The sequence below is a fragment of the Rhinopithecus bieti genome, unplaced genomic scaffold (genome assembly GCF_001698545.2).
Source record: "Rhinopithecus bieti isolate Rb0 unplaced genomic scaffold, ASM169854v2 scaffold_2350, whole genome shotgun sequence".
NCBI lineage: Eukaryota > Metazoa > Chordata > Mammalia > Primates > Cercopithecidae > Rhinopithecus > Rhinopithecus bieti.
The window spans coordinates 3,783,899-3,800,450 of NW_016803902.1; the positions used below are offsets into that span (position 1 = coordinate 3,783,899).

At 36.1% G+C, this 16,552-nt stretch overlaps 1 protein-coding gene and 2 long non-coding RNA genes across 3 annotated transcripts in view; 2 read left to right on the top strand and 1 right to left on the bottom strand.

The window, feature by feature from the left end:
• The window catches only part of LOC108519435 (uncharacterized), a 91,787-nt gene extending 75,237 nt beyond the window's left edge, over positions 1 to 16,550 (bottom strand). The window contains exon 1 of the long non-coding RNA XR_001882622.1: positions 16,464 to 16,550. This is a non-coding gene — a long non-coding RNA (uncharacterized LOC108519435). The remainder of the gene's footprint in view (positions 1 to 16,463) is intronic.
• Positions 1 to 16,552, top strand: part of LOC108519438 (uncharacterized) — a 180,266-nt gene that overhangs the window by 99,071 nt on the left and 64,643 nt on the right. The gene's annotated exons all lie outside the window — the stretch shown is intronic.
• LOC108519429 (60S ribosomal protein L12-like) overlaps positions 16,400 to 16,552 on the top strand; it is a 783-nt gene continuing 630 nt past the window's right edge. Inside the window, exon 1 of the mRNA XM_017858437.1 lies at positions 16,400 to 16,531. Within this exon, the coding sequence (XP_017713926.1) occupies positions 16,422 to 16,531 (110 nt within the window). The 5' untranslated portion in view covers positions 16,400 to 16,421. The remainder of the gene's footprint in view (positions 16,532 to 16,552) is intronic.

The following is a 16,552-nucleotide window of genomic DNA, read 5'->3' on the forward strand; positions in this document are numbered from 1 at the left end:
GAAGCAGCTAAACCCACCATAATGTGGCACTCTCAAAGAGGGTGTCAAATGAAGCAGCTCAGCAGAAAAGTTCTGAAAACCCTAATCTGGTCTAAATTGAGATCAATTTGTTCCTTGTGGGTATCAAACATAATGAGGCAGTAAGAGGTGACTAATCCAATCCAGAAGTTTCCCCTCATGCCTCCCACTGTGGTGAGGCCTGCACTACTGTTCTATAAAAGGCTGTTTCTGACAGCAGGTGTGACACAGCTGATGTACCGGCTAAACACACCTATACCAACTCAGCAGGATGCATGTGTGACGAGTCTGTAAAAAGGTTGTAATACAGGGACGAACAGAGATCTCTGGAGGTTCCAGTGACATTCTAGCTAAGGGATAAATTGTCCATGGGGAAAAAATTGTGATGAATAGATTGAAGGCAAAGATCTTCTCCCACAATAATGTGGAGTTGTTATTACTCTTTTGTTTCTAAATCTGAACATTTTCCTAGAAGAGTTGCTACGACAATGGACATAACATGAGGTCATCTCCTTCAGGTGCTGCAGAGAGAGAGATAAGAACATGATCCAACCATAAGAAGCAGTGTTACTGTACATTACAGAGGAACGTTTGAATTCAAGAGACTTCCTAGTCCTGTCCACGCTTCAGGACAAACACTACTAATGCACTACTAAGTCTCAAATACTCCTCTAGTAAAGGGAGCAAAATTAGTTTTTTAAAATAATCTTTCAATATTAGATTTTTGGGTGAGGTTAACAAGGTTTTCAGAATGAAGCTGCCCAGAAATTTATGTTTGGAACCAATTAACTCATTTAACATTTTATGTCAGTGTTGTTAAATGGAGTTTTATGCAAATTGAGTACGTTATGTTAACATTGTTTGGTGGTATGAATATTTGTCCTGTATTTCAAATATTCCCAAGAGAGCTGAGAAGGGGAAATTTGCTATTGTTTGGCAATATTCCAGAAAACTAATTACCTAAGAGAGGATTTATGAAAGACTGCATAGATTGTTGTTCTTCACATTCTTTTGAAAAGGTGAGATTTTGATTGAAGTATTTTTAAAATTTCTGTGCCTCCTATACATTGTTTTGGAGCTGAGGATGTCTCTTGCCATTTTCCCCAATTTTTCTTGCAAATAGTTACTCATTGTATGAGTCTGTTTTCATGGTTCTGTAAAGAACTGCCCAAGACTGGATAAGTTATAAAGAAAGGAGGTTTAATTGACTCACAGTTTCACATGGCTGGGGAGGCCTCAGCAAACTCATGGCAGAAGGGAAAGCATGCGTGTCTTACATGGCGGCAGGTGAGAGACAAGACAGCAAAGGAAGAAGAGCCTTTTATAAAACCATCAGATCTTGTGAGAACTCACTCACTATCATGAGAACAGCATGGAGGAAAACAACCCCATGATCCAATCACCTCCCACCAGGTCTCTCCCCTAACATGGGATTACAATTCCACATGAGATTTGGGTGGGGACAGAAAGCCAAATCATATCGCTTATCTTTTCAGACTCAGTACAATTGTCACTTTTGTTATGAAGCCTTTTATAACCCTCCTCTGCAAAATAGACCATGCCTCTGTGCCATTTATAAACACAATAATGGCATTGTTACTACCTCATTACATTTTTTATTGAAATGCCTGGTTACCCTGGTAGATTAGTAATTCCTCCTTGGTGTGGGCCAATGTCTTATTTTCTTTATACCTACAGTACCCATAATCAGTCTTTGAACCTAGATCTCATTAAATGTCTGTGGAAGGAAGGATGAAAGGAAAGCAGGAATGGAGGGAGGGAAGGAGAATGGGAACAGCGGGAGAAGAGAGGAAGAAAACATCATTACTCTCAAGCTAGGGGAATTTCATAATCCTGGAGAATAAAAATGTAGGGAGGAAGAAAGAGCATAGGACTAGAATACAAGCTTAAATTCCACAGTTTCTGTGACTTTGAGCAAAAGCTAAATAAACCTTGGGTTTTTTGGTAAAATTACAAGGATGTTAAAATTAAATGAAATAGTATATATGTATGAAAGCACGAGACACATAGTAGTTTCTCAAAGATTTAATCATTGAATATTGGTTCAATAAACTATCAACTAATTATCTTTTAAAATTCTGAACAAAATAAAATAAAGCACACTTGGCAAAGACTGCCTTCAGAATTTCTGTGTATGAAGATAACTTTCTTGTAAACATCAATTTATTTTTGTACTGCTAAAACAATAGCAACAGCGTTTTCTCAATAGAATGCCTCCCAAACAGCTTACTTTATACACTGACTTTTCCTGCCAGAATTAATTTTAGGGGGTAAGACATTTTTTAAAGTCTCTTTAGTCCATGAAAATGCATCGTTTACATAAAAATCCCTAAGCTCGTTAGTAAGGCAGAAACTCATATTTAAGCAATTAACCATAAAAATAGAAAACTGATCAGAAGCACAATGAATTGGATTGGCAGATTTCTGTTTCCACACTGCAGAAACCCATTTTATCTTTAGCTCTAATGTGCATCTCCAGGAGAATCTCATCTTTATCAAACTATTCTTCGTGTATATTTCTTTGAGACCCCTGTCATCACAATCTGTTGTGATTATAAGAGAAGACAGCTTCCCCTTCACCCTGTTGCTTTTCATACACTACTTAAAGCACCCATGCCAAGATTCCAGTAGAAAAAGAGAACAGGAAGAGATGTGCATTTAAGTGCTATAATCTGGTCCTATGTAACTATTTGACTGCCCTTTCTGAACCACCTTCTTAGTTCCTATCTAGTGAACCTCTCCTTTCCTTTACATCTGAATACTGCATGTGTATCTTCTTGCTCCTGTTTTTTTCTGTGCGTTTGCTAATATAACACTATTCTCTCTCTCTGATGTTCTTCTTGTTCTTTTCCATCCTTCAAGACCCAACCTAAGCTCTAATGGGCTGCATTAAGCTCGTTCTCCCTAATCTCTGTTCTGAGTTTATATATATATACCTAATAACGAGCACATTGTTCAAGGCAATCTTATTCTTTAATAATTTATTTTTAAAACTTACCATTTTATGCCAGATGGTTTGTGGCGTATTCTGTCTTTCATAATATGTGTATACTCTTAGAGAAATGAACTCAATTTCAGCGCATAGATAGGCACTCAGAAAATGATTGATTTTTTTTTTTTTTTTTTTTTTTACTAATTGAAGGGGTTTTCAATACTTGACCTGAAGGCAGACCTCACATAAATACGTATACATATGCATTCTGTTTGTCATCAGAAAAGCAAAGTGTACATTGTAAAACATCTAAGTTCAAATATGTTTTGTCACTTACTACATTTGTAGACTTGAAAAAAATTACTTTTAACGTTGATTTTACAAACTTAAGAAAATAATACCTGCCAAGAAGCCATTTTCTTAACTGTAAAATGAAGATAATAATTGTATCTATATCATAAATTTAATTATGAGAATTTAATGAGATAATAATAAAATAAAACATTTCAGAGCTGTACTGGGCACACAGTAGGTGTTTAATACATTTGGCTATTATTGATATTATTATGGTTCATAAGTGTGTAATGTGACTAACATGTCCTGTGTACTAATTAGCACATGGTAGAACCACAATAAATGACAATTCCCTACCTTCTGCTTTCTTCCTTTCATGCTCTTTTTCCTTCTAAAATTTGAGAACTCCAGCAGATTTTTATAATCAATATCATAAGTGAACTTACAGTGAATCTTTCCAACTCATTTTCGCAGCAGGAAAATAGCTGATGTATTATTGACCTCTCTTAATATGCTGAAAACTGGTATTACAATGCTGGGGAAAGATGATGCAGCAAATATGGTTCATCCATTTGTTCTAAATATTGATGGAATAACTACACCAGACATTACTCCAGCCCTGGAAGCATAGCAGTGGATAAGGCAAACAAATGTCCTGTGTGTATTGAGCTTACATTTTAGTAGGATAGAAAGATGGTAAACAAACAATCAGATAAATAACAATTTCAGGTATTGACAAATATAAGAAAAAGAGAAACAAGACAACATACCCTAATACTAGGAGGGGTGGGGTGAAGTGGCTATGGAATCATTTCGTGGGAAGGTGACACTTGAACTGAGATCTGAATGATGAGAAGGATACACATATGCAGCAATCTAAGAAATAGTATTCCAGAAGGAGGGAACAACAGTGTAAAAACCCTGAAGCAAGAAAAGATTTGAGCTCATTACAATTTATCAGATGTAATAATACATTGACGAGGAACAAGTCAAATACGATAACTGCACTTCCTGGATATATGGCATTCGGGTATTTTTCATCAAGTCTTGAGTTCCAGCTATGAACCTGCACCTGACAAGGGAATACTATGTGTTAGTTTACACTGTGCATTCTGCAAACTCACCATTCATGGCATGATACCAAATGGTTCCTATTAGAGAGAGGGACATCAAGCACTTCTTTTTATAGCCACTTTCTCTCTTTTAGGACAGGATGCTGTAAGCCTGCATTTTCTTATTCAGCAAGATTCCCCATCCAAGACCTTATTTTCAGAATTACATCAATAATAATTTTCCTGTGATGGCCCATCATATTTGAGATCCAGTTCATTGGTGTTTTTATAGCTGATTAAACTTTTCACTCTCTGTATCTTAGCTATAATGTGCCAACAGTTTTTTCTACATTGATAACCTCCCAATGCAGAGGTGCAGTAATTAAGCATCCTGTTTTGACAGAATTGTTACAATACTGGCATTTAGAAGGACAGAAAAAAAGAAAGGAGTTAAAAATCTATTTATTTTCCTAATGTTCAGTGTTTATGTGTGCAGTAGATGCTAAATACCTGTATACCCAATGCTCTGCAAATAAGTGGATTAGAGGAATTGCTTACTGTAATATTTTTTATCAGTATAAATAAGACTTCTAAAATTATGGTACAGCTAATTTTTCATCTAAAAAAATAAAGTGCCTTTTAAAAACAAGGTCTAAAACAATAGTGAAAATTGGTGCTGTTTTAACATTTATTGTTTTTTTCCACGTGAATGGAGAATTAAATTACAACGAAAGTTATTGATAACATACTATTGGCAAAGTAGCACACTATATACTTTAAGAAAAAAATTAATTATTGATCCTTTCTGTTCTGGGAGTTCATAGTCTGGAAAAAGACAAGATGTAAGATATAAACCTGAAAGACTATAAAATATTGACCTGAAAGTGATTTTTTAATAAAAGAGAATCAAAGAAAATGTTTTGGTGGTCTGGAGTCAGGATTGATTACGTTTCATAGAAAAGGTGGCATTTGAACAGAACATTAATTGAAAAAACATGGTTTTTGATCAAAAGTGTTGAGACAGGAAAATATGAAGATGAATGGAGTAATTCTGTAGGACGATACTGAAGAATTCACTAGTGATATAAGTGTGGAAAAGAAGTGGCCTTTTTAAAACTGCTAGGTGAACAAAGTGGAAAGTATGCAACAAGGCTTTTGGTTGACAGTCCCCAAATCTCCCCAGGTGGTGACATTATTGTTGTAACAAATTTTACTTTTCTTTCTCCCTTCCTTCCCTCCTCCCTCCTCCCTCCTCCCTCCCTCCTCCCTCCCTCCCTCACCTTCCTTCTTCCCTTCTTCCTTCCTTCCTTCCTTCCTCCTTCTTCCTTCTTTCTCCTCTCTCCCGGCTTCCTCTCTCTCTCCTTTAAATTCAATTCCTTTGATATAAACATATTGTTCTAACTAGGTGCTGAGTTAAATAATATTAAAAATAGACCTCCATCATTGCTGCTCATTGATTATATTTATTTATATACTCTTGTGAGGGAGACAGAACAAAAACCCAATCTAAAATAAGTAAATTTAAAGAATTATAAATCATGTAAAAATTATTGAGGAAAATAAAAAAGAGTGAAATTCAAGAAGTATTACCTGCTTTGGATAAAGGTAGTAGAGAAAGGTTTTCTAAAGATTGGCGTTTAAAGCAAGTCTTTTTAAAATAAGCAGAAATAATACTTTTAAAGAGATCAAAGGCTGTAGATGTGTGGTATTATTTCTGAGGGCTCTGTTCTGTTCCATTGGTCTATATCTCTGTTTGGTACCAGTACCATGCTGTTTTGGTTACTGTAGCCTTGTAGTATATTTTGAAATCAGGTAGCATATGCCTCCAGCTTTGTCTTTTGAGCTTAGGATTGTCCTTGGCAATGTAGGCTGTTTTTTGGTTCCATATGAACTTTAAGCAGTTTTTTCAATTCTGTGAAGAAAGTCATTGGTAGCTTGTGATGGGGATGGCATTGAAACTATAAATTACCTTGGGCAGTATGGCCATTTCCATGAATATTGATTCTTCCTATCCATGAGCATGGAATGTTCTTCCATTTGTTTGTGTCCTCTTTTATTTCCTTAGGAGATATACCTAATGTAAATGACGAATTAATGGGTGCAGGAAACCAACATGGCACATGTATACATATGTAACAAACCTGCATGTTGTGCACATGTACCCTATAACTTAATGTATGATAATAATAATAAAAAAAAAGGAGATCAAAGGAACATTCCAAGAAGAGGAAATACTATTTGCATAGACCTTGAGCAAGGTTAACCATTTGGCCTATTCAGGATATTAGAAGAAAATAGGAATGGATGGAGAGAAGTTAACCATGGGGAAAACGTTAGGCAGAGACCAGAATATGTGGTAATTTAAACTGGGTTTTTAATGAAAAGGGGAAATCAGTCACTAATGAATTATAATATTAAGTGCTATTCCTGGTATGAAAACAAGTCAGTGGGAGTGAGAGTAAGAGTGAAATTAGGGAAAGCAGCTAAAAATTGTATCTCAAGCAGGAGATGCAAGTACACTATGATATCATCAGTGTATGATCTTTAATGGTGATAGCAAAACTGATTGAAGGTGGGACCAGGTATTAAAATCCCCAGTTATTTTTCTATGACTCAAAATCTGGAGATAAGACACTTTGAATTCCTCTTGACAGCAATCAGCTAACTACCAATTTGTCGAGGGCACCACATTGACACCCTTGTCACCTTCCTGTAATGTGCAAGTCCATAAAGAAATAGTTTCTGAGTCACTACTTTTTGACCTCTATTTACACTTTTATGCAATCAGTCTTGTGACACAGCATTTATAGTGAAATCTTTATCAATCCCATTAACAATGTAATATGGATAAATGAGAGAGAGCAATCAATACACAGGGAGAAATATATACCACCTAACTTGGCCTCAACCACATACAACTGAGGCCTCAGTCTCTGGAATGAAACCATAAGCTCTGATCCAACGTCAACTTTCTTTCCTATACTCCTTAGAGCAATATTTCCATTGGTATCCTTAGTTTCTTCTTGGCAGGTATTCTGATTTGGATATTTTCAATAAGTCATTTTATTTCTAAACCTTCTACTCACCAGCATTCTGTTCCCAATGACAGAACACCTAAAGGCTTGAGGTATCTATAACTTAGCCTTTATATGCAATCATCCTGGAAACTTAGAAACCATTGTCCTTTCACCCAGAAAAAAAAAAAAAAAAAAGAAGACACAAACAAACAAACAAAAACCACCCCCCTTCTCATCAGACCTCAGATCATCTCAGTCACAAATTTTCAATCTGAGATACTATGTTATGAACATAATCTCATAGAGCTGTCCTTAGAAAGCAGACAACCAAACAAAACAGATTCCAGGATCCAATAAGAGTTAAAAATACTACATGCTATAGTCACCATCTCCCACTTTAGAGATTCATGATGCATTTTAGCATATAGAAGTTTTGTGAAATCTTACAGTAGACAATCTTGAATTTTAAGTAACCCAGTATTTGGCAAATTCACTTAAGGAAACTACTCTGCGAATACCTACTAATGTTCTTCTGAATAGAATTCTGCAAAATATGCCTTGGAAATGCTGTTGTATTATTTATTGCTATTTTTATCCATATGTCTGATGAATTAATTAATTAATTTTGAGACAGAGTCTTGCTCTGTCTCCCAGGCTGGAGTGCAGTAGCGCGATCTCGGCTCACTGCAACTTCCACCTCCCTTGTTCAAGTGATTCTCATGAGTAGCTGGGACTACAGGCACAGGCCACCACACCCAGCTAATTTTTGTATTTTTAGTAGAGATGGGGTTTCACCATGCCAGGCTGGTCTCAAACTCCTGGCCTCAAGTGATCCACCCTCCTTGGCTTCCCAAAGTGCTGGTATTACAGGTGTGAGCCATGGCATCTGGCCAATATATCTGACTAATTTAAATCACTATGGTAGCCATGAGGGCTGCTCACCAATACTTCTCATTCTCCATTTTTTAGATCCACATGTGGATTTTACTTTCCCTTTCCTTTTATGTTAAGCATGGACATATGACTGCTAGAATTAGCAAAATGTGGGCAGAAGTATGTCACTCTCAGAAATAAGAATTTGATTTCTGGTACAAGTCTGTCCAGAGTTCTCCTGATCATGCTATGAAGAAGTGCTTATCATTTCTATATTGTGAATGACAAAACTAATTTTCAGAGAAAGCTAGGGAAGGATTCTAATTTGTGTATTTCAAAGTCCATACTTTTTCTACCACATCTTGCGGCCTGAAGTTTATATTATATCACACTAAGAAAATGTTAAGGTTTATATGCCCCTATAATCTTCCAAAATGAAATGTTATTATTTTAATGGGTTTAATTTTGAAACCATTATTCATGCAAAATTCAGTACACTACTCCACCTACTTATGTTTTCATTAGTGTGTCTTCAGTGAAAACCAACATTACTCATTTACCAACAGCAAAAAACACGCATCTATGCATTTCTTCCTGTGAGTTAATAGAAAATGATGAAATATATGTCCTTCCATTATTAAAGTACTGAAACCAATTAATGAAACCATGCTGATTGAAGACAGTAGGATGTCTGCTATATATCTCTTTTGGAGAATTAGACAAACATTCAGGAAATTTTGATTCCTGCTTTTTACTTTAATTTCCTGTTGTGTTTGGGAAAGTCATCAAATTCTTTCATTTGTAATTTCGTCATTTGTAAGATAAGGATAGTAATGTCTGCTTTGAAAATGTCATAGGTTATTTTTATTTATACATTTATGAAAATTAAATTTATACACTTATGAGATTACATAAAGACACATGCACATACAACCACTTTGAACCTAAAAACACTATTAATATGTATTATTATTATTATTCTCTTGTAACTCATTACTCTTTTTATTATTTTCATCCAAACTACTTATTATAACTATAGTCATTGTCTTCTATAATGACCAAGGAAAAATAAAAAATTTTCACTATTTCAACAATACTTTTGCCAATATCTTAAACTCTCAACACTAAATTAACAACTGATCATTTCCTGTTAGCTGAATCCTACTAACTGAGCACTGCTGGAGAAAGTCATATTACAAAACAGATTTACATCATAAAATGTATGATAACCAGTCTCACATGGGCCTTGAACATTATACAGATGTTTACCTTTACCATTTCTCTCACATTCTCCTTAACCGTTTTAAATATTACCAATTCTCCTAAAACTCTGATATCCCCACTTGACCCATCCAATCATACACACATATATTTTTGTTCACAGGTGATGCAACCTCATCTTCCACTTCACAGAGGAAATTATTTTCAGTGTAAATGCATTAAGTGCCTATTAAATAACAGGCATTGATTTAGTTGCTGGGAATACAGTTATCCAGCAGACATATAATGTCCCTGGTTTTTGAGTCTTTATAGTCAAAGAAAAAAAAAAACCAGACAATAAATATGGTTAACAAATAAACATATGGTTAGAGAAAGTTCTAGAAGAATAGACAGACATGGATTGATCAGTATCATAAATTCAGGTAGTGATGTGTTTTGAGGACAATAAACCAAAGTAATAAGATAACAATATGTGTACCTTATACACAGTGATCAATAAAGGCCCTTCTAAGGAGGAGTCACTTGAGCAATGAGGCAGAGACCGCTGATTATTTATCCTAATATCAGTAATTCCATCTTAGTAATAGAGCTCTACTTTTTATTGGGCACATGATCACCAAGGAAAAGTAACACATTTTCTGTACTCTTCTGTAGCTAAGTGTTGCTATATAACTAAGTTGCAGCCAGTGAAATATAAGAAGTGCCCTTGGGTACTACTGGAAGCTCTTCTTAAAAGGGAGGAGATGAGATATTTTTTTTTTCCACTTCCTCCACTCCACTGCCTAGATTATGTTGCAGTTGTAATGGGAAGGTATTAGCAGAAGTAGGAGAAAAGGCCTGTGGAATATTCCCATATTTGCATTTGAGATAAAACACTGGCTGCTCTCTGCAGAGACGATGGGGAGCAAAATCGAACAAGGTAACTCGTTGGGAGGTTATTATGGTCACTTTAAGGCAACATGATAGTAGTTAGGGAAACTGCAGAGGATGTGATAAAAGGGGTCGTATTTTGAATATATTTTGCAAGAAGCCAACAAGGCTTGCTAAGAGTTGAATGTGAAGAGTGGCAACTGGGAAAGAGATGCACCAAGGCTGATTCCTAAATTGTTGGCCAGTGAATTGTGGTGCCATTTACTCGAGTGATAAAGACTGGGGAAGAAGCAGATGTGAGGGAAAGTGGATACTGAAGAATCTTAAGTTTTATTTTAGATGTGTATGTTTAGCCTGGCACGTCTATGAGACATTTAAGTGGAAACATTGAGAAGACATTTGTGCATCTCTGAAGCCCTGGGAGTAAAATAAGTGACATACATCAAGGAGTTATAAATATACAAGTGGCATTTAAACTATGAAACTAAATAAAATCAATTAAATAGAGAATCTAGATGAAGAAGGACAGGGGATTACAGACCATGTGGCACTGCAACTTTTAGAGTTCAGACAGATTGAGGGAAGTAAACAAAGGAGTCTGAGAAGGAGAAATCTGGAAGGTATTACAGGGAAAACAGGAGGGTATTGAGTCACAAAGCTTGGCAACAAAGTGCTGCAAGAAAGAGTATCAGATGCTGTTGAGAGATTGAAGAGGTAGAGCAAAGAGAATTCATCATGAGTTTGCAAAGATGGAGAACCAAGACCTTGATAAAAGCGGTTTTGGTGAAATGGTAGGAACAAAAGCCTTCTTGGGATGAAGAGAAAAGGGAGGAAGTAATTGGCTGTTCTATGAAGAGGAGCAAGGAAATTCTGCAATAGAAGGAGGGTGATGAAGAGCGATTTGTTTGTTTGGTTGATTAGTAGGTTTATTGGTTTTGTATATTTTTATTGCTTTCTAAATAAGAAGATATTTTGAAATGTCAGCAAGCAAATTGGAGTACTCTAAGCAATAGATAAATTAATAATGTAAATAAAGGCACTCTAGAGTATACTAGAGGATTGGATCTAAAAGTAAAAAAAAAAAGCTGAATTTGCAGCCACGAGAACCGGTATCATGTCTGCTATTGATAAATATTAAATCTTCTGTTCCTAGAATAGTGATGAAGACATAGTAGATGCTTATTTATTAGATGGTAAGTAATTAAATGAATTAATGAATGCTATGTCTATAGTTTTAATCTGCATGTTTTATTATAAAATCTTTCATTCTGATTATTGCATTTTCTGCTTAAAATATCTTGGAGTTTCCCATAGTCTGTTTTAACAGGGATTGTTTAAATACAAGCCTTAAGTTGGCACAAGGACACATGGTGTGTGTCTCTGCCACATAATGGCTGGTCTCTACCTGTCACTATAGTCTCAGTTCTCTACACATCTACTTGCATCCTAGTCTACATTCACACTGATGTGAATAACTAGCTCTACAAGTACATCATGCTTTAGTGCCAAGTGTTCTCTGTTCTTGCAAAAACTCTCCCTCATCAGCACCCTGTATTTGCCGATTCCAATGCATTCTTTAGCAATCAGCTCAAACACCATTCCCCCGGGAAGATTTCTCTGACCCGCTTTTCTGAACTAGACCTTTTTGATGTTCCCAAAGCAAATGCACAAAACTCTCACAAATAATTATGATATAATATTAATTTTATTAGCTTGCTTCCATAATTAAAATTAAGCTCTAAACTAAATATGCTTTTCATCACTGAATACCAAGAACTTTACTTAAGACATTTAGTTAATGCCATCAAGTATCACAAAGATGACCATGTCATTTAATCAAACAAAAATATTTACTCTCTAAAAGTCTTCAAGAAATGGGAGTGTCTACATTGAAATTTTCCTCGTATTTTCTTGTTGCCATCTAATTAAAAATTTAAATACTTAATGGGCCTCGAATCTTAAAAGAGCTTATAATACAAATGAGCAAGATTATATAAAGTAGCACAGTATCATCATGAGTTAGTGTAGGTTTGCAAATAACAGGGTTTCCATCTGGCATTCCTTCATCCTTTGGCAAACATCCATAATTAATTACAATAGCCCTACTGAGATGGGATGTGGCCTTAGAAGCTGTTTTAGTGCAGTATTTTTATGCACACTGTATCAAAGTTTGCATAGAAAATGAAGTCTATTTTCATTCCCTGAGTTAGTACAGTGAATTGGATAAGAGTAATGTCCTGGGTAAATGGAATAAAGTTCAATTCAATGTTGATGGGAATAGGGAGATAAACTAAGGAAGGCTTACAGTATTGTGTATGCACTGGGAAAAGGGCAGGTAGGTTCATGACACCAGATAGCCGACAAAAAAACAAACAAACAAACAAACAAACAAAAAAGGAGGTGGTAAGAGAATGAAAAAGAGATCATGGGTAAATTTGAGATTTTTTAAATCTAGTATGGTCCAGTAGTTTCTTATAGAGACAGTAAAGTTTCTACAGCCCTGACATTAATCTCCATGAACATTAGTACAACTCTTAGTCATCTGGAGGGCTATAACCTGGGCCAGATGCAAAGGAATACATTGATCTTAAAGGGTCTGAAATCTGGTGCTCAGAAATATAGCTGATAATTTACTTGAACAAGGAAACACCTTAGCAGAACTCTGAGATTCCTAGTGCAAAAGAACACTATTACATAATAAAAGCTGTGAAATTCTTGAAGGCAAGAGCTTCAGTTTAACAATCACTGAATCACCTGGTATGGTTGGCATCTAATAATTGTCTATTCTAGGACTGCCAGCAGTGCCTCACAGTGATATATCTTGTTTGTGTCCCCACCCAAATCTCAACTTGAATTGTAGTTTCCATTATCCCCACCTGTCTTGGGAGGGACCCAGTAGGAGGTAATTTAATCATGGGGGCAGTTACCTTCACGTTATTCTCAAAATACTGAGTGAGTTCTTACGAGATCTGATGGTTTATAAGAGGCTTTACCCCTTTTGCTCATTCTTCTCTCTCCTGCTGCCTTATGAAGAAGGACATGTTTGCTTCATCTTCCATCATAATTGTAAGTTTCCTGAGATTTCCCCAGCCATTCTAAACTGTGAGTCAATTAAAACTCTTTCCTTTATTAATTACCCAGTCCCAGACAGCTGTTTATTAGCAGCATGAGAATGGACTAATACAGTAAATTGGTACCTGGTAGTGGGGTGCTGCTGTGAAGATACTTGAAAATGTGGAAGTCACTTTGGAACTGTGTAACAGGCAAAGGTTAGAACAACGTGGAGGGCTCAGAAGAAGACAGAAAATTGTGGGACAGTTTACAACTTCCTAGAGACTTGGAGGGCTCAAAAGATAGGAAGATTTGGGAAAGTCTGGAATTTCCTGGAGACTTGTTGAATGACTTTGACCCAAATGCTGATAGTGATATGGACAATAAAGTCCATCTGAGGTGCTCTCAGACAGAAATAAGGAACTAGTTGGGAACTGAAGTAAAGGTCACTCTTGCTATGAAAAAGACTGGCAGCATTTTGCCCCTGCCCTAGAAATCTGTGGAACTGTGAACTTGAGAGAGATGATTTAGGGTATCTGGTAGAAGAAATTTCTAAGTGATAAAGCATTCAAGAGGAAGCAGAGCATAAAAGTTTGGAAAATTTGCAGCCTAACAATGCAATAGAAAAGAAAACCCATTTTCTGGGGATAAATCCAAACCTGTGAAAGCAACCATGAAAGAGGGGGACAGTAACCTATAAAGCCACAAGGCAGAGCTGCCCAAGACTGTGGGAGCGCACCTGTTGCATCAGTGTGACATGGATGTGAGACATGTAGTCAAAAGGGATAATTTTGGAACTTTAAGGTTTAATGACTGCCCTACTGGATTTTGGACTTGTCTGGGGTCTGTACTTCCTTTGTTTGGGTGATTTTCTCCCACTTGCAACGATTGTATTTACCCAATGCCTGTACACCCATTGTATCTAGGAAATAACTAATTTGCTCTTGATTTTCCAGGCTCATAGGTGGAAGAAACTTGCCTTGTCTCAGATGAAATTTTGTACTTTGCCCTTTGAATTAATGCTGGAACGAATTAAGACTTCAGGGGATTGTTGGAAGGGCACGATTGTGTTTTAAAATGTGAGGACATCCATGAGCTTTGGGGAGGGGTCAGGGGCAGAATGATATGGTTTGACTGTGTCCACATCCAAATTGCATCTTAAATTGTAGTTCCCATAATCCCCACATGTCGTAGGAAGGACCCAGTGGGAAGTAATTTAATCATGGGAGCAGTTACTCTCATGCTGTTCTCGTGATAGTGAGTGAGTTGTCATGAGATATAAGAGACTTTCCCCTCCTTCGCTTATAATTCTTCTTGCTGCCACCATGTGTAGAAGGACATATTTGCTTCCTCTTCTGCCATGATTGTAGGTTTCCTGAGGCTTCCCCAGCCCTGTGGAACTGAGTCAATTAAACCTCTTTCCTTTATAAATTACCCAGTCTCAGTTATGACCTTATAGTGGTGTGAGAATGGATTAATACACACAGTAACAGTACAATTTCTTAATCTTCCAAAATGTCTCCTGACCATTTAGGGAATACTGGTCTCATAAATAGTCCCTAAGAAATGCCTTAGAAAGAAAAGCTTAGGCACCCAAAAATGACTGGATAAGATATAGTGTAGATCCCAGGAGTGAGCTTTGAGGAATAGATAAACAAGATAAAGATGACAAACTGGTTTGTAAATGTTATATAATCGGACTATATATGTAATATAAATAACAAAAATGGGAGAAGATAAGACTAAGTGGATAATGGAATATGGTTGCTGATGATCTCATTAGTATTGACTTGTAAGAAAAACGAAATAACAAAAGTTTAAGCATTTTTAAAGAGTAAAAAATATCTTTAAGGTAATGTTTGTCATTAAATTTCAGGAATGGAGGGGAGAAAATGAGAAAAATTGGTGCTAGCTATCTTCATTATTGTTCATTGTAAGTAGCTAATAGACATCATCCAGAAAAGACAGCGCTAGAGGTATTATATAAAGAAAGGTATTGGTATAATGAAAACCACTAAAACAAAAAGATAAACTATCCTAAAAATCAAAATAAATACCATCAACATTAAAAAAAATCGTAATGTAGTGAAAGATTAACTGTGTGCATGTGAATATATAAATATAATGCAAAATCATATGACAGAAATTAGAATTTTGAGTAGTTCATTAGTAAATATAAATGTGCCTAGCTTTATTTAAAAAACTAAAACGATGTTTAGATTGGCTAACAAATTCATATCCAACTGCTTGCTGAACACAAGAGACATACTTAATGCAAATGATTTAGAAAACTTAAAAATAAAAGGATGGGCAAAGATATACCAAGAAAATACAAATAAAAAGAAGAAGTTGTGATTCTGATATCAGACAATGTAGAATTTAACCAAACAAGAAAACTTTATAAACTAAAGACCACAATTAAAAACATAGGTAAAAGAGTTATTTATGTGCTTTAAAGAAACATAGCAGCAAATTTTAATAGGACATACCAGAATAAATTCATTATTGTTTTTCTTAAAATACATATTTCCTGACTTTCACAATGGGAAATGTTTGAAAGTAATGAGAGTTTGAGAACACTTAGTTCATCTAGTGCCCAGGTTGTGGGCCCAGAGCCCCAGAGGTAATGTCTAATCCCAGATGTGGGGAAACATATGTACTCCGTAAGTCTGTAATTTTTTTTTTTTTGCTGGAAAGAAAGGGGACGCACAAAGACATATGTTATGTCAAAGGGTCACTGTCAAACATGACCATTAGAAAATGGTCAAAGATGCACAATTGACAAAAGTTAAGCATTGAAAAAATAATAATTCAAATTGATTCAGACTCATTTCATATATAAAAGCCTGTAAAATTATGATGATATGTAGAAAGAAAGAAAGAGGTAGGAGAAAGGAGCTATCCACACCTCCCCGAATTAATTGGTTATATTAGAAGTAACAGGCCCCAAATCCTTTCTCTAACAACTTAAGAATTAAATGCTGCTCTTGGCTTTTGGCTTGGAGGAGGCCAAGGTGCAACTTTCTTTGGTCGTCCCAAATCTGGGTTCATCCGACACCAGCCGCCTCCACCATGCTGCCGAAGTTCGACCCCAACGAGATCAAAGTCGTATACCTGAGGTGCACTGGAGGTGAAGTCGGTGCCACTTCTGCACTGGCCCCCAAGATCGGTTCCCTGGGTCTGTCTCCGAAAAGGTTGGTGAT